This window comes from Scyliorhinus torazame, chromosome 4, assembly GCF_047496885.1.
Source record: "Scyliorhinus torazame isolate Kashiwa2021f chromosome 4, sScyTor2.1, whole genome shotgun sequence".
Classification (NCBI taxonomy): Eukaryota; Metazoa; Chordata; class Chondrichthyes; order Carcharhiniformes; family Scyliorhinidae; genus Scyliorhinus; species Scyliorhinus torazame.
In genome coordinates, this window is record NC_092710.1 from 332,669,205 (window position 1) to 332,687,757 (window position 18,553).

The window sequence follows — 18,553 nt, forward strand, 5'->3', positions numbered from 1 at the left end:
CAGTGCTTTTTCATGCCTCCTTTAATGAATGAAAATGAAAACCACTTATTGTCACAAGTAGGCTTCAAATGAAGTTACTGTGAAAAGCCCCTAGTCGCCACATTCTGGAGCCTATTCGGGAGGCTGGTACGAGGCTTAGCTCTCCTAAGTCCATTTTGAGTTCCTTCCTGGCTACCTTGTAACCCTCTAGAGCCGTGCCAGATCCTTACCTTACGTAAGCTTCCTTCTTCCTCTTGACTAGAATCTCCACTTCTCTTGTCATCTAAAGTTCCTTCACCTTACCATTCCTTCCTCGTCTCAGTGGGACAAAACTATCCAGCACTCGCAGCAAGTGCTCCTTAAACAACCCCCACATTCCTGTTGTGCATTTCCCTGAGAACAACTGTTCCCACTTTATGCTCCTCAGCTCCTGTCTAATAGCAGTATAAATTCCCCTCCCCCAATTAAATACCTTCCCATACTGTCTGTTCCTATCCCTCTCCTTGACTATGGTAAAGGTCAAGGAGTTGTGGTCACTGTCACCAAAATGCTCTTCCACTGAGACATCTGGCACCTGGCCTGGTTCATTGCCAAGCACCAAATCCAATATGGCCTTCCCCCTAGGTGGCCTATCTACATATTGAGTCAGGAATCCTTCCTGTACACACCTGACAAAATCTGCTCCATCCAATCTGCACTAAGGAGGTTCCAGTCAATATTCGGGAAGTTGAAGTCACCAGTAACTCTGTTACTTCTGCACTTTTCCAAGATCTGCCGCCCAATCTGTTCCTGTATCTCTCTGCTGCTATTGGGGGTCTGTAGAAAACTCCCAATTAAGTGACTGCTCCTTTCTTGTTTCCAACTTCCACCCATACTGATTCAGTAGACAGCTCCTCCTCGACTACCTCCTTTTCTGCAGCTGTGATGCACTCCCTAATTAACAGTGCCGCTCCCCCTTCTCTTTTACCTCCCTCCCTATTCTTCTTAAAACATCTAAACCCCGGAACATCTAACAACCATTCCTGCCCCTGGGAAATCCATGTCTCCGTAATGGCCACAACATCGTAGTTCCAAGTACAGATCCATGCTCTAAGTTCATCTCCCTTATTCCTGACACTCCTTGCATTGAAACAGACACACTTTAACCCATCCCGCCGAGTGCAACTTTGCCCTATCAACTGTCTATCTTTCCTCACAGACTCGCTGCAGACTATTTCTGTCTGTTCAACAGCTGCCCTACCCTCTGATCCGTATCTCTGGTTCCCATCCCCCTGTATCGGGTTGCACTAATATTAAGATTGTGTGAGACAGACTGGGTGGACCCGAGGGTCTTTTCCTATAGATACTGAAGTGTGTTGCTCCTGTCCAAGACCAAATGTGCCCTGGTTGGATTGCTAATCATGAATCCCACCCTCAGCAGCATGTCAACACCTTTAGGAGAGCAAGGCATGGGGGAACTGGGGCGGGATTCTCCGTAATCGGCGCGATGTCCGCCGACCGGCGCCAAAAATGGCGCGAATCAGTCCGGCATCGAGCCGCCCCAAAGGTGCGGAATTTTCCGCATCTTGAGGGGCCGAGCCCTCACCTTGAGGGGCTAGGCCCGCGCCGGACTGATTTCCGCCCCTCCAGCTGGCGGGAAAGGCCTTTGGTGACCCGCCAGCTGGCGTGGAAATGACTTTGCCGTGCGGTGCATGCGCGGAAGCGTCAGCGGCCGCTCACGGCATCCCCGTGCATGCGCAGTGGGGGGGGGGTCTCTTCCGCCTCCGCCATAGTGGAGACCATGGCGAAGGCGGAAGGAAAAGAGTGCCCCCAGGGCACAGGCCCGCCCGCGGATCGGTGGGCCCGATCGCGGGCCAGGCCACCGTGGGGGCGCCCCCCCAGGGCCAGATCGCCCCGCGCCCCCCCCAGGACCCCGGAGCCCGCCCGCGCCACCTTGTCCCGCCGGTAAGAGAGGTGGTTTGATTCTCGCCGGCGGGACAGGCATTCCAGCAGCGGGACTTCGGCCCATCACGGGCCGGAGAATCACCGGGGGGGGGGGGGGGGGGGGGGGGGGGGGGGGGGGGCCGCCAACCGGCGCGGCGCGATTCCCACCCCCGCCGAATATCCGGTGCCGGAGAATTCGGCAACCGGCAGGGGCGGGATTCACGCCAGCCCCCGGCGATCCCCTGAAGTCGGGGAAACATTTAAATTAGTGTTTTTTACTTAAGATTAGCAACAAGAGAAATATATTGAAAAGGAAAGGAATTCTTACATATATACATGATTACAGATTTCCTACCTAGTCCAGTGACCCTCAAAATAGGTTGAATAGTACACGATCGTGGGCAGGAGTGCCGAGAAGGCCCACAGCAGAAGTGTGGGGAAGAACTGGCTGATGATAGGATTCTGCATTTAAAAGCAATGAAAAGGTAAGTGAGACAGGTAACTGTTATTTGTCGCAAAGTGGAAACAGCTTGGAGGCACAGGTAAGAGAGCATTTACCTCCAGGGCCAGAAGGTGGGCTGTTCAAATCCCATTACTGGGAAGCTATGTTGGAGCTTGAATCCGGTTGACGAGGGATTCTGGTGTTGCAATCTGGAACAGCACAAAGAGAAGGCTCCCCGGATGGCTCACTGTGACACTGATCCCAACAGAGTAGGAGACTCAAACCTGAGGCTAAGGAGGGGTAGCTGACCCTAAATAAGGCAGCATCAGAATATATCGGGAATGGTTATAAAGGTGATTTCCACCAACCAGTAACTCCAGCTCTAAAGTATATATGATGGAAACCGCATGGGTTTCAGTTGGGATATCTCTCCACGGCTGGCTCTGATGTTCAGAAGGGAGGGTCAAAGCGCAGAAGAGCAATAGTCATAGGGGACTCTATAGTCAGGGGCACAGATAGGCACTTCTGTGGACGTGAAAGAGACTCCACGATGGTATGTTGCCTCCCTGGTGCCAGGGTCCAGGATGTCTCCGAACAGGTAGAGGGCATCCTGAAGGGGGAGGGCAAACAGGCAGAGGTCGTTGTACATATTGGTACTAATGACATAGGCAGGAAGGGGCATGAGGTCCTGCAGCAGGAGTTCAGGGAGCTAGGCAGAAAGTTAAAAGACAGGACCTCGAGGGTTGTAATCTCGGGATTACTCCCTGTGCCACGTGCCAGTGAGGCTAGAAATAGGAAGATAGAGCAGCTAAACACGTGGCTCAGCAGCTGGTGGAGGAGGGAGGGTTTCCGTTATCTGGATCACTGGGAGCTCTTCCGGGGCAGGTGTGACCTATATAAGGACGGGTTGCATCTAAACTGAAGAGGCATAAATATCCTGGCCGCGAGGTTTGCTAGTGTCACACGGGAGGGTTTAAACTAGTATGGCAGGGGGGTGGGCACGGGAGCAATAGGTCAGAAGGTGAGAGCATTGAGGGAGAACTAGGGAATACGGACAGTGTGGCTCTGAGGCAGAGCAGACAGGGAGAAGTTGCTGAACACAGCGGGTCTGGTGGCCTGAAGTGCATATGTTTTAATGCAAGAAGTATTACGGGTAAGGCAGATGAACTTAGAGCTTGGATTAGTACTTGGAACTATGATGTTGTTGCCATTACAGAGACCTGGTTGAGGGAAGGGCAGGATTGGCAGCTAAACGTTCCAGAATTTAGATGTTTCAGGCGGGATAGAGGGGGATGTAAAACGGGTGGTGGAGTTGCGCTACTGGTTAGGGAGAATATCACAGCTGTACTACGGGAGGACACCTCAGAGGGCAGTGAGGCTATGTGGGTAGAGATCAGGAATAAGAAGGGTGCAGTCACAATGTTGGGGGTTTACTACAGGCCTCCCAACAACCAACGGGAGATAGAGGAGCAGATAGGTAGACAGATTTTGGAAAAGAGTAAAAACAACAGGGTTGTTGTGATGGCAACATTTTCCCAAATATTGACTGGGACTCACTTAGTGTCAGGGGCTTAGACGGGGCAGAGTTTGTAAGGAGCATCCAGGAGGGCTTCTTAAAACAATATGTAGACAGTCCAACTAGGGAAGGGGCTGTACTGGACCTGGTATTGGGGAATAGCCTGGCCAGATGGTGGAAGATTCAGTAGGGGAGCATTTCGGGAACAGTGACCACAATTCAGTAAGTTTTAAATGCTGGCGGACAAGGATAAGAGCGGTCCTAGGGTGAATGGGCTAAATTGGGGGAAGGCTAATTATGACAATATTAGGCGGGAACTGAAGAACCTAGATTGAGGGCGGATGTTTGAGGATAACTCAACGTCTGGCATGTGGGAGGCTTTCAACTGTCAGTTGAAAGGAATTCAGGACCGGCATGTTCCTGTGAGGAAGAAGGATAAATACGGCAATTTTCGGGAACCTTGGATAACGAGAGATATTGTAGGCCTCGTCAAAAAAAAAAAGGAGGTATTTGTCAGGGCTAAAAGGCTGGGAACAGACGAAGCCTGTGTGGAATATAAGGAAAGTAGGAAGGAACTTAAGCAAGGAGTCAGGAGGGCTAGAAGGGGTCACGAAAAGTCATTGGCAAATAGGGTTAAGGAAAATCCCAAGGCTTTTTACACGTACATAAAAAGCAAGAGGGTAGCCAGGGAAAGCGTTGGCCCACTGAAGGATAGGCAAGGGAATCTATGTGTGGAGCCAGAGGAAATGGGCGAGGTACTAAATGAATACTTTGCATCAGTATTCACCAAAGAGAAGGAATTGGTAGATGTTGAGTCTGGAGAAGGGTGTGTAGATAGCCTGGGTCACATTGAGATCCAAAAATACGAGGTGTTGGGCGTCTTGAAAAATATTAAGGTAGATAATTCCCCAGGGCCTGATGGGATCTACCCCAGAATACTGAAGGAGGCTAGAGAGGAAATTGCTGAGGCCTTGACAGAAATCTTTGGATCTTCACTGTCTTCAGGTGATGTCCCGGAGGACTGGAGAATAGCCAATGTTGTTCCTCTGTTTAAGAAGGGTAGCAAGGATAATCCAGGGAACTACAGGCCAGTGAGCCTTACTTCAGTGGTAGGGAAATTACTGGAGAAAATTCTTCGAGACAGGATCTACTCCCATTTGGAAGCAAATGGACATATTAGTGAGAGGCAGCATGGTTTTGTGAAGGGGAGGTTGTGTCTCACTAACTTGATAGAGTTTTTCGAAGAGGTCACAAAGATGATTGATGCAGGTAGGGCAGTGGATATTGTCTATATGGACTTCAGTAAGGCCTTTGACAAGGTCCCTCATGGTAGACTAGTATAAAAGGTGAAGTCACACGGGATCAGGGGTGAGCTGGCAAGGTGGATACAGACAAGGCAGAGAGTAGCAATGGAAGGATGCTTTTCTAATTGGAGGGCTGTGACTAGTGGTGTTCCGCAGGCATCAGTGCTGGGACCTTTGCTGTTTGTAGTATATATAAATGATTTGGAGGAATGTGTAACTGGTCTGATTAGTAAGTTTGCAGACGACACAAAGGTTGGTGGAATTGCGGATAACGATGAGGACTGTCAGAGGATACAGCAGGATTTAGATCGTTTGGAGACTTGGGCGGAGAGATGGCAGATGGCGTTTATCCGGACAAATGTGAGGTAATGCATTTTGGAAGGTCTAATGCAGGTAGGGAATATACAGTGAATGGTGGAACCCTCAAGAGTATTGAAAGTCAGAGAGATCTAGGTGTTCAGGTCCACAGGTCACTGAAAGGTGCAACACAGGTGGAGAAGGTAGTCAAGAAGGCATACGGCATGCTTGCCTTCATTGGCGGGGGCATTGAGTATAAGAATTGGCAAGTCATGTTGCAGCTGTATAGAACCTTAGTGAGGCCACACTTGGAGTATAGTGTTCAATTTTGGTCGCAACATTACCAGAAGGATGTGGAGGCTTTAGAGAGGGTGCAGAAGAGATTTACCAGAATGTTGCCTGGTATGGAGGGCATTAGCTATGAGAAGCGGTTGAATAAACTCGGTTTGTTCTCACTGGAATGACAGAGGTTTAGGGGCGACCTGATAGAGGTCTACAAAATTATGAGGGGCATAGACAGAGTGGATAGTCAGAGGCTTTTCCCCAGGGTAGAGGGGTCAATTACTAGGGGGCATAGGTTTAAGGTGCGAGGGGCAAGATTCACAGTAGATCTACGAGGCAGGTTTTTTACACAGAGGGTAGTGGGTGCCTGGAACTCGCGACCGGAGGAGGTGGTGGAAGCAGGGACGATAGGGACATTTAAGGGGCATCTTGACAAATACATGAATAGGATGGGAATAGAGGGATACGGACCCAGGAAGTGTAGAAGATTGTAGTTTAGTCAGGCAGCATGGTTGGCACGGGCTTGGAGGACCGAAGGGCCTGCTCCTGTGCTGCACTTTTCTTTGTTCTTTGTTCTTTGTTCATTAACGGGGTACCCAGTAACTGGAGGGGAATTAACGAGAGAGAAGAGCAGCCTTACTTACGTTGAGGTAACGGATGGGCTGGGTGACATTGAACTTGTCCATGGTGGACAACACAATCGATGGAGTGGTGAGGAAAAACAGCAAAATGAACAGTAGAAAGTTTATTAAGATGCAGCGACTCCACCAGCGAATTCCCTGGACAGAGATATTCTCCCTGTTGATGAACAAGAGAAAGCATAATGTTAAGAACAAGGGTCCCAGTGAACACACAGCATAGCCCAAAGTCCACCAAAATCTACGCAGCTTCCCATCCACATCCACAACTTCTCCCTCCTAATCAGTAGCTGAAATATCCTGCCCACACTCCTCGCTCACATTCTCGCAAAGCTGAGTCATACACCATTCAATAGTTATGTGGGTCCCATCACGAATAATAATTTATTCCAGAGCTGTTTAACTAATCTTGAATTATAATCCCTTAGCTACCCTGGTGGGATTTGTCTCCAATCCCTGTCTCCAATCTAGATCATTAGTCCAGGTCACTGGATTACGTGACTATGAATATAACCGCTAAACTGCTGTACCCAGCTGTTTGCAAATTAAGCGAATCAGCTCCAATGCTTGAAGGGTCAGTAACCGTAAAACATCAGTTTGTGGTGAGTGACAAAGAAGTGAAGCAACATGAGGATATATTTTTTAATATAGATGGTTCAGATGGGAATTGGAAATAAGAGAACAAAGAGAACTATGAAAATAGACTTGACAGCATTAAAGAGAGTCAAAATGACTTCTACAGGCATATAAATAGTGAAAGGGTGGTAAGAGCAATAATGGAGCCATTTAGGGACCAGAAAGGGGATTCATGCTTGGGGGTATGGCTAATGTATTGAATGAATACTTTGCATCTGACTTTAACAAAGGAGATATTGTTGTCCAGGTCGTATGAAAGAGGAGGCGAGGTGGTTTATTTTTTTTTCTTTTTGTTTTATAAATTTCGAGTACCCAATTATTTGTCTTCCGGTTAAGTGGCAATTTAGCATGGCCAATCCATCTCACCTGCACATCTTTGTGTTGTGGGGGTGAAACCCACGCAAGCATGGGGAGAATGGGGAGAAACCTGGTAGCACCATGGTTAGCACTGTTGCTTCACACCGCCAGGAACCCGGGTCCGATTCCCCGCTGTGTCACTGCCTGTGCGGAGTCTGCACGTTCTCCCCATGTCTGCGTGGGTTTCCTCCGAGTGCTCCGGTTTCCTCCCACAGTCCAAAGACTTGCAGGTTAGGTGGATTGGCCATGCCAAATTGCCCTTAGTGCCCAAAATGGTTAGGAGGGGTTATTCGGTTACCGGGATAGGGTGGAAGTGAGGGCTTAAGGGGGTTGGTGCAGACTCGATGGGCCGAATGGCCTCCTTCTGCACTGTATGTTCTATGTATTAATGTGCAAACTCCACACGGAAAGTGACCCAGGGCCGGGTTTCGAACCCGGGTCCTCAGCGCCGCAGTCCCAGTGCTAACCACTGCGCCACGTGCCACCCTTGGTGAGGTGGTTCAGACACTAAGTTACCGAAGAAGTATTGGATAAGCTGTCTCGACTTAATGTTGAGGCAACAGGACCAGCAGAGATGCATCCAAGGATACTCAAGAAAATGGGACTAGAAACTATGGAGCCACTGGACAGATCCAATCTTCCTTCGACTGGGAGGTGGTGCCACAGGTCGGGAGAATTGTAAATGTTATACCCTTCAAAAAAAAATGGGGGTGTAGAGAGCAGCCCAGCAACTACACACCAGTTAGTTTAAATTCAGTGGGAGGGAAACTTTTAAAAACGATACTTTGGGACAAATTTAATAGTCCCTTGGGCAAATGCGGGTAAATTAAAGAAAGCCAGCTAAATTAAGGGAAAATGGTGTTGAACTAGTTGATGCGGTAGCAGAGAGGGTTAATGAGGGTAATACTGTTGATGTGATGTACAAGGACTTTCCAAAGGCATTTCAAGAAGTGCCACACAACAGACTTGTGAGCAAAGTTTGAGCACTTGGAATGAAAGGGATGGTAGCAAACAGACACAAAATTGGCTGAGTGATAGAACTGGTGTCGAGCTTTTTATCGGACTGTAAAAATATTTATTGTGGGGTTCCCCAGGGATCAAACCTGCTCTTCCTTTTTTTAAAATAAATTTAGCATACCCAATTCATTTTTTTTTTTCAATTAAGGGGCAATTTAGTGTGACCAATCCACCTACGCTGCACATCTTTGGGTTGTGTGGGTGAAACCCACGCAAACACGAGGAGAATGTGCAAACTCCACACGGACAGTGACCCAGAGCTGGGATCGAACCTGGTACCTCGGCGACATGAGGCAGCAGGGCTAACTACTGCGCCACCGTGCTGCCCTGGATCCCTACTCTTCCTGATATATATTAATCACCTAGACCTTAGAGCAAAGGTACAATTTCAAAATTCACAGATATACAAACCTTGGATAGTGTAGAACCTCAAAAGGACATAGACAGAGTGGAATGGGTGGACAAGTAGTAGATGTAATTTAATGCAGAGAAGTGTGAAGTGATTAATTTTGGTAGAAAGAATGTAGAGAAACAATGTAAACTAAAGAGGGTGAAGGACCAGAGTGTCTTGGTGTTTACATGCATAAATCATTGATGGTGGCAGGACAAGGTTGAGAGGGTGGTTTTCAAAGCACACCAGTAGGAGCAGGGCGTACATCCTTCACACGAAACTGCCTCCCATCCATTGACTCTATCTACATTCCCACTGCCTGGAGAAAGCAGGCAGCATAATCAAAGACCCCTCCCACCCGGCTTACTCACTCTTCCAACTTCTTCCATCGGGCAGGAGATACAGAAGTTTGAGAACACGCACAAACAGACTCAAAAACAGCTTCTACCCGCTGTTACCAGACTCCTAAATGACCCCCTTATAATAATAGTAAACAATATTGTCACAAGTAGGCTTACATTAACACTTCAATGAAGTTACTGTGAAAAGCCCCTAGTTGCCACATTCCGTGCCTGCACGGGTACACAGAGGGAAAATTCAGAATGTCCAAATTACCCTGGCACTGTGAAGCCATAGTGCTAACCATTATGCTACCATGCTGCCCATGAACTAATCCGATTAGTACTACATTCCTGTATGCTTCACCCAATGCCTGCGCCTATGTATTTACATTGCGTACTTTGTAGTGTCCTATTACGTATTTTCTTTTCATATACTAAATGATCTGGTTGAGCTGCATACAGAAAAATACATTTTACTGTACGTCAGTACTTGTGACAATAAACAAATCCAATCTAATCCAACAGTAATACTTGCTTTCCAGAACAGATTTGGCTCCTGTTAGAATCCCTGCAGACTCTGGCTGGATGTCTTCAAAAGCTGTTTCAACTGGTTTGTTTCAGCTTCTTCCTTGTCCTCCGACAAGTCTGCACTGCTTTAAATACTATTATCCCAATATGAGAGCAAAATACTATACTTATGGTCTAAAGGGTAGCCAGATCAGAACTCAACTCAAAAGCTTTCTCAAAATGTCTGAATACCTTGGCTCCACCCAGCAATGACACCATCTCCCCAAGCTGAAAACAAATGAGCTCACCAGGCTGACAACACAGTAACTCCCAGGGACTCCCCGTAGTCAATCAACAGTGCAGTAGCCCAGGCTTTTACGATGGTCAATTTCACCTCTGGCTCCTTAAAGCTTTTTGGTCTTGCAAAACAAGGTTTTTATATAAACATGACTACTGCAGTCAAACACACTCTAACCCAGGTTTTAACCATTAAATTGCCAAATGTTTATCATCCAATATATCTAAAATCCCGCATTAGTCACAGGTGTGTCCAGCTGCAGCTCCTAAATGACCACATTGCGTGACTGGGGCTGCAGATGGACTCATTATGGAGCATCCGTGAAGCTGAGGACATGGTGAATAGCACGTTTAGCGAACTGGTCACACCACAAGCAATAGCTGCACAGGTAGAAAAGCGTTGGGTGACTACTAGGAAGAGTAGTAGGCGTAGGCAAGTAGTGCAGGAGCCCCTGTGGTCACCCCCTCTCAAACAGCTAAACCATGTTGAATACTGTTGGGGGTTGGCCTCTCAGAAAAGCAGCAATAGCCATGTTTGTGACACCACAGTTGGCTCTGCTGCACAGCAGGGGAGGAAAAAGACTAGGAGAGTTTTAGTGATCGAGGACTCGATTATAAGGGGAGCTGATGGGCGTTTCTGTGGCGGCGAATTACGAATGGTATGTTGCCTGCCTGATACCAGGGTCAGGAATGTGTCCGAGCGGCTGCAGGGCATTCTGAAGGGGGAGAGTGAGCAGCCAGTGGTTGTAGTACACGTCAGTACCAAGGACATGGGTAGAAAAAGGGACAAGGTCCTGCAACAGGAATCAAGAGAGTTGGGTAGTAGATTAAAGAGCAGGACCTCTTCTAAAGTTGTAATCTCCGGATTACTTCCAGTGCCACGCACCACTGAATATAGGAATAGAAAGATTGGTCAGATGAATGTGTGGCTAAAGGCTAGAGGGAGAGCCTCAGATTTTTGGTAATTGAGACAGTTTCTGGGGTAGGAGAACAAGTTGGACAGGTTGGACCTGAACCGGAATGGCCTTGTGGGGAGGTTTTAAACTAATTTAGCAGAGGGATGGGACACAGAATAATGGTTAGCACAATTGCTTCACAGCTCCAAGGCCCCAGGTTTGATTCCCGGTTTGGGTCAATATCTGTGCGGAGTCTGCACGTTCTCCCCGTGTCTGCGTGGGTTTCCTCCGGGTGCTCCGGTTTCCTCCCACAGTCCAAAGATTTGCATGTTAGGTGGATTGGCCATGATAAATTGCCCTTAGTGTCCAAAATTTCCCTTAGTGTTGGGTGGGGTTACTGGATTATGGGGATGGGTGGAGGTGTGGGCTTGGGTGGGGTGCTCTTTCCAAGGGCCTCCTTCTGCACTGTAAAAAAATCTATGAGAATAGATGTGAGGTTCAATCAAATATAGAAGGAAAATTAGATCAGTCCAGCAGGCAGAGAAGACATGGGCATGGGAGGATTGGATGGTTAAATTGCATCTATTGATACCAGGAGCCTATCTGGTAAGGGAGACGAACTTAGAGCGTTGATCAGCACATGGAAACATCATATTGTTGCAATCACTGAGACAATTGAAAGAGGGGCAGAACTGGCAACTCAACATTCCAAGTTCTAGAACTTTTGGACGTTATGGGGGGGAGGGATGTAAGAGAGGAGGGGGCATTGCATTATTGATAAAAGACCATCACTGCGATAATGAGGATGGATATCTTCGAAGGCTCTTCAAATGAGGCCATATGAGTGGAGCTTACAAACCAAAAAGGGACGATCACTTTGCTGGGATTATACTAAGGCCTCCCGACAGCCAGAGAGAGATAGAGTAGAGGAGCAGATATGTCGGCAAACCACAAGAGGTTTGAGAGGAATAAGGTTATAGTAGTAGGAGATTTCAACTTGGCCAATACTAACTGGAATCGCCTTAGTGTGAAGGGATTAGACGGGATGGAATTTTTAAAGTATATCCAGGAGAGCTTTTTGTTCCAGTACATAGTCCTACTGGGAATGGAGCAGTGCTAGACCTAATCCTGGGACATGAAGCCGGGCAAATGGTCAAAGTGTCAGTGGGGGAACATTTTGGAAATAGTGACCATAATTCTGTAAGTTTCAAAGTCATTTTGGCAAGGAATAAGGATAGTCCAGAAAACAAGTGTCTGAATTTGGGGATTACACAGGATCTGGCAAACATAGACTGGGAGCAGCTACTTGCAGGTAAACCTACATTTGGAAAGTGGGAGTCTTTTAAAAGTGATATAGAGAGAGTTCAGGACCAACGTGTTCCTTTAAGTGTGGAGGGCAAAGGTGGTAAATCCAGGGAACCCTGAATGTCAAGGACTATTGACGGTTTGATAAAGAAAAAGAAGGAAGCATGTTAGGTATAGAAACTAGGGAGGCCCTTCAGGAGTATCGAGAGTGTAGTGGGGTGCAAAATAAAACTAATAGGGCAAAGAGATACTATTCGCAGATGGGATTAATGAAAACCCCACGGCATGTTATAAGTATATTAAATGAAAGAGGATGACCAGATAACGAGTGATGCCCAATCTGAGCATGGAGCAGAGGACGTGGGCGAGATCTTAAATGAATATTTTTCATCGCTATTCACAGGTAGCTAGAGATTTCAGTTGGGACGGTGAAGTTCTGGAGCAGGTTAAGATTAATAAAGATGAGGTGTTAGATGTTTTAACGGGCATATAGGTGCATAAACCCCAAGGCCTGATGAGATGTAGCCCAGGCTGCTATGGGAGGCAAGGGAGGAGATATTACAATCTTGGCTGGCCACAGGTGAAGTGCCGAATGACTGGAGGATAGCTATTGTACTTTTATTCAAGAAGGGCAGCAGGAATATAGCAGGTAATTGCAGGCCAGTTAGTCTAACGTAGTGGTAGGGAAATTGTTGGAAACAATTCTGAGGGACAGGATTAATCAACTCTTGGAAAGGCAAGGATTGATCAGGGATAGTCAGCACGGATGTGTTGGTGGGAGATCTTATCTAAATAATTTAATTGCGTTTTTTGAAACGGTAACTAAATATATTAATGAAGGAAGCGCAGTCGATGTGGTTTACATAGACTTCAGTCAGGCCTTTGTCAAGGTGCCACATGGATGGGCGATCTAGAACTCATGGCATCGAAAGCAAGTTGGCAAACTGGATCCAAAATTGACAACGGGTGATGGTGGAGGGTTACTTTTGTGATTGGAAGCCTGGGACCAGCGGTGTACTGCAAGGATCATTGCTGGGTCCCTTGCTGTTTGATACTTATATTAACAACTTGGATGTAAATGTAAAAGTTATAATTAGTAAGTTTGCTGATGACGCAAAAATTGTTGCTGTTGTTAATGACGATAGACTTAGGCTACAGACTGATATTGATCAGCTGGTAAATTGGGCAGAGTAATGGCAGATGGAATTTAATCCTGATAAGTCTGAGGTGGTGCATCTTGGGAGGTCTAATAAGGGTAGGATATACACAATTAAAGGTAGGTCCCTAGGGAGTACTGATGAACAAAGGGGCCTTGGTGTACAAGTCCATGTATCCCTGAAGGTGGCAGCACAAGTAGATAGGGTGGTGACGGCGGTATACGGAATGCTTGCTTTCATGTGCCGGGGCATAGAATATAGGAGCAAAGGGGCAGCACGGTGGCACAGTGGTTAGCATTGCTGCCTCCTGCGCTGAGGACCTGGGTTCGAATCCCAGCCCTGGGTCACTGTCCGTGTGGAGTTTGCACGTTCTCCCTGTGTCTGCGTGGGATTCACCCTCACAACTCATAGATGTGCAAGGGTAGGTGGATTAGCCACGCTAAATTGCCCCTTAATTGGAAAAAATAATTGGGTACTCTAAATTTATATAAAAAAGAAAAAAAAGAATATAGGAGCAGGGAGGTCTTGGTACAACTTTATAAAACATTGGTTAGGCCACAGTTGGAATGTCGTGTGCCGTTCTGGTCGCCGCACCATCAGAAGATGTGATTGGATTGGAGGGGGTGCAGAGGAGATTCACCAGGATGTTGCCTGGGATGGAAGGTTTCAGCTATGAGGAAAGACTGGATAGGCTGGGTTTGTTTTCCCTGGAGCAGAAGAGGTTTAGGAGAGATCTGAATGAGGTATACAAACAGATGAGGTAGAAAGACCAGAGGTTTAAGGTGAGGGGTAAGTGGGGGCAGATACTCTCGCAACACGTAAGAAGCATCTGGACCAGTACTTCAACCACCACGGCATAGTCGGCTAGGGACAAAGTGCTGGTCAATGGGATTAGTATAGATCGGTATTTGATTGTCTGCATAGACATGGTGGGCCGAAGGGCCTGTTTCTGTGCTATATGACACTGACTATAAGTTAGCAGTGTTCCTTTATCATAGAATTTACAGTGCAGAAGGAGGCCATTCGGCCCATCGAGTCTGCACCGGCTCTTGGAAAGAGCACCCTACCCAAGGTCAACACCTCCACCCTAGCCCCATAACCCAGTAACCCCACCCAACACTAAGGGCAATTTTGGACACTAAGGGCAATTTATCATGGCCAATCCACCTGCACATCTTTGGACTGTGGGAGGAAACTGGAGCACCCGGACGAAACACACGCACACACGGGGAGGATGTGCAGACTCCGCACAGACAGTGACCCAAGCCGGGAATCGAACCTGGGACCCTGGAGCTGTGAAGCAATTGTGCTATCCACAATGCTACCGTGCTCCTCTTGGAGACGCAAAGATTGGAGATTTGATAGAGGTATTCAAAATCATGAAGATTTTGGATAGAGTAGACAGGGAGGAACTGTTCCTCTTATTGGAAGGATTGAGAAGCAGAGAGCACTGATTTCCGCTAAAGGGCGACGCGATGAAAAGCACTTTATTGCAGCAAGCAGTTAGGATCTAGAATGCAGAGCCTGCAAGAGTGGGCTGGGGGCAGGGTCAGGAAAAGGCAATAAATCATTTTAATTCCTTCATGGGGTGTGGATGTCACTGGTTATGCAGGCATGAGTTCCCCATTCCAAATTGCCCTCGAGAAGGAGGAGTGTCTCCATCTTTTTATTTTTAAATATTCATTCATGGGGTGTGGGCATCATTTATTGCCCATCCCTAATTGGCCCCTTGAACCCGGGTCCCCCTAGATCGCTAGTCCAGTGACAATACCACTACACCACCTCTTGAACTGCTGCTGTTCATCGAGTGGAAGTACAATGTTGTTAGGAAGGAACAGGTTTTATAGTTCATGTCAGGATGGTGTGTGGCTGAGGGGAACCTGCAGGTGGTGGTGTTACCAGGTGTTTGCTGCCCTTGTCCTTCTAGTTGGTAGCGGTCACAGGTATAACAAGGCGTGTCAGAGGAACCTTGGTGAGTTGCTGCAATACATCTTGTAGACGGTACACACGGTTGCCACTGTGCGTCGGTAGAGGAGGGAGTAAATGTTTGGAGGGAGTTAAAAGCGGACTGCTGTGTCCTCAATGGTGTTGAGTTTCTCGTGTTACATCACACACCTGAGTTGTGCCTCGAAGATGTGGGGATTCAGGAGGCGAGTCACTCACTGCAGAATTTACAGCCTCTAACCTGCTCGTGTAGCTATAGTATTTATATGGCTAGTCCAGTTCAATTTCTGGTCAATGGGTCAGGACATGACTGGGACTAGCTTTTCATTTGTTTTTTTAAATAAATCTAGAGTACCCTATTAATTTTTTCCAATTATGGGGCAATTTAGCGTGGCCAATCCACCTAGCCTGCACATCTTTTGGGCTGTGGGGGCGAAACCCATCCAAACACGGGGAGAATGTGCAAACTCCACACGGACAGTGACCCAGAGCCGGGATTGAACCTGGGACCTCGGCGCCGTGAGGCAGCAGGGCTAACCCACTGCGCCACCGTGCTGCCCAGCTTTTAATTTGTTGGTTGAATTTAAACTCCACCAGCTGCTGTCGTGGGGTTAGCCTGGATCTTTGGATTCCTCCTTAGTTAGGCCACACTTGGAGTATAGTGTTCAATTCTGGTCGCCACACTACCAGAAGAATGTGGAGGCTTTGGAGAGGGTGCAGAAGAGATTTACCCTGATGTTGCCTGGTATGGAGGGTGATGAGGAGCGGCTGAATAAACTCGGTTTGTTCTCACTGGAACGACGGAGGTTGAGGGGTGACCTGATAGAGGCCTACAAAATTCTGAGGGGCATAGACAGAGTGGATAGTCAGAGGCTTTTCCCCAGGGTCAAGGGGTCAATTACTCGGGGGCATAGGTTTAAGGTGAGGGGGCAAGGTTTAGAGTAGATGTACGAGGCAAGTTTTTTACACAGAGGGTAGTGGGTGCCTGGAACTCGTGACCAGAGGAGGTGGTGGAAGCAGGGACGATAGTGACATTTAAGGGGCATCTTGACAAATACATGAATAGGATGGGAATAGAGGGACACGGACCCAGGAAGTGTAGAAGATTTTAGTTTAGTCGGGCAGCATGGTCGGCACGGGCTTGGAGGGCCGAAGGGCCTGTTCTTGTGCTGTACTTTTCTTTGTTCTTTGTTCCTAGTCCAGTTACATTCTCACTCGGCCATTGCTTCCGTCTCCACAGTAACCATTCTGTGATTCTGCTTAGGATTTGGAATGCACTGCCTGATAGGGTGATGGAGGCGTATTTAACTGTAACAATTAAAAGGAAATTGGATAATTAATTGAAGGTCAACAACTTTCAGCAATATGGAGAAAGAGTGATTGAGTGGGACTAACTGGATTGCTCTTTGAAAGAGCTGGGTCAGATTCGATGTGTGGCAGGGTAGTAAGGGTTGCGGGAGAGACTATGGAAATGAAACAACATTTTTTGGAGATGCTGTACGTTACCAGTAAATATTCTTGGGACCTGGTGCATATTTCACGTTCCACTTGGAAACTCCGAGTTGCTGGCTGATGGATGAAGGCTGTGTTTCCCACCGATAATTACAGCCCTTGCACCTGATGGCGCTGAAATCTCTCAGGACACTAAAGAAACAGAACACACACTTTTACACAGCATTGCAATACATTTACAGCACAGCAGCAGGCCATTCAACTCAGTTGGTCCAAAATGGTGTTTCTACTCCCACTGTGTGTCCTGGCAACAAAAGATGGCCACCGACACCCATCCGCACATGGGCAGGAAACCAGTGAAGTCACAGTGTACATCTTCCCGTGACACAATCTAACATTATTTTCATACCGCACTGCCCGGCAGCATGATTGTCAATGAGGACAGCGTTGCTGCTTTCATGTTGAATTGTTTCCCCTCACTATGTCGGCTGATACTTGCTGGGGTGATATCAGAGGGGAAGATGGCGAGGGTGACGTGCTACTCCAGTCAGCCTTAGCAGTTTGAGGAATGGAGCGAAGAAAATAACAAGACACAATCTGCACGTATCACAGTGACTGCTGACATTGACTCTGTGAAACAGGAGCTAAGGTTGACGAATGACTTTTGCTGCAAGGGGTCAGAGTGTTCTTGAGGCCTCGGCCTGTTGGCTTGTACGGGCTGACGTAGCTGTGAACGCAGCCTGAACTCCTGCTGCTAGGTGGCCCAGCCTCTCCAAATAATTTCATATTCCGCTAGCAATGACGTAACAGAATGAAACACTCGAAACGTGCGTTCACGGCATTGGCAACAAACCCAACCTTTACGCCACATGTTTCCTCCTGCTTCATCTCTCAAAAGATTTACATTTATATAGAGTCATCGAGGTTTACAGCATGAAAACAGGCCCAACTTGTCCATGCCGCACAGTTTTTACCTCTAAGCTAGTCCCAATTGCCCATATCCCTCTATTACCCATCTTACCCATATAACTGTCTAAATGCTTTTTAAAAGACAAAATTGCACCCGCCTCTATATAGCATGTTGCCGTATGACCAGATGTCTCAAAGTGTTTTACATCCAAAGAGGTATTTTTGAAGTTTATTCACTGGAGTAATATGGAGTAATAAAGTGGCAGACAGTGGGCTCACAGTTCCCACAAATGACAATGTGATCATTGCCAAATGATCTTGTTTTTACAATGTTGATTGAGGAATAATTATTGGTCAGGACACAAGCTCCTCTGCTTGTTTTCAAAATAGTGCCATGAAATCTTTTACCATGACCATCTCCAACAAGAGAGAATCTATCCATCACACTTTGATATTCAATGGCATTGTCATCGCTGAAACCCATGTTATCAACACCCTGTGGGAGTTACCATTGACTTAAATGGGTGACCCCCTATTTTCTAAACTGTGTTCCCTAGTTCTAGGAGGGGGGAAGTTGCCCTGGGAGTTCTCAACATCTACTCTGGACCCCATGAAGTCTCCTAGCTTCAGGTCAAACATGGGCAAGGAAACCTCTGCTATTGAGTCAATCCTCCATGTTGAACACCACTTGAGGGTGGCAAGGATGCAGAATGTACTTCCTTGCGACTTTAAAACCACTTACCTTTACAGGAGCAGCCCTTTGGATTTCGGCGGCAGCGGTGCGCAGGGGCCTTCTGGGAGGTGAGTAGCGACTTTAAAACCACTTACCTTTACAGGAGCAGCCCTTTGGATTTCGGCGGCAGCGGTGCGCAGGGGCCTTCTGGGAGGTGGGTAGTGAGTTTAAAAGCTCTTACCTTTACAGGAGCAGCCCTTTGGATTTCGGCGGCAGCGGTGCGCAGGGGC

At 47.5% G+C, this 18,553-nt stretch overlaps 1 protein-coding gene across 2 annotated transcripts in view; it reads right to left on the minus strand.

The window, feature by feature from the left end:
• Positions 1 to 18,553, minus strand: part of LOC140411147 (CSC1-like protein 2) — a 187,572-nt gene that overhangs the window by 48,359 nt on the left and 120,660 nt on the right. For both annotated transcript variants that reach the window (XM_072500213.1, XM_072500214.1), the window contains exons 13-15: positions 16,736 to 16,873; positions 6,388 to 6,541; positions 2,258 to 2,364 (exon numbers count right to left, since the gene is read on the minus strand). In XM_072500213.1, the coding sequence (XP_072356314.1) occupies positions 2,258 to 2,364; positions 6,388 to 6,541; positions 16,736 to 16,873 (399 nt within the window). The remainder of the gene's footprint in view (positions 1 to 2,257; positions 2,365 to 6,387; positions 6,542 to 16,735; positions 16,874 to 18,553) is intronic.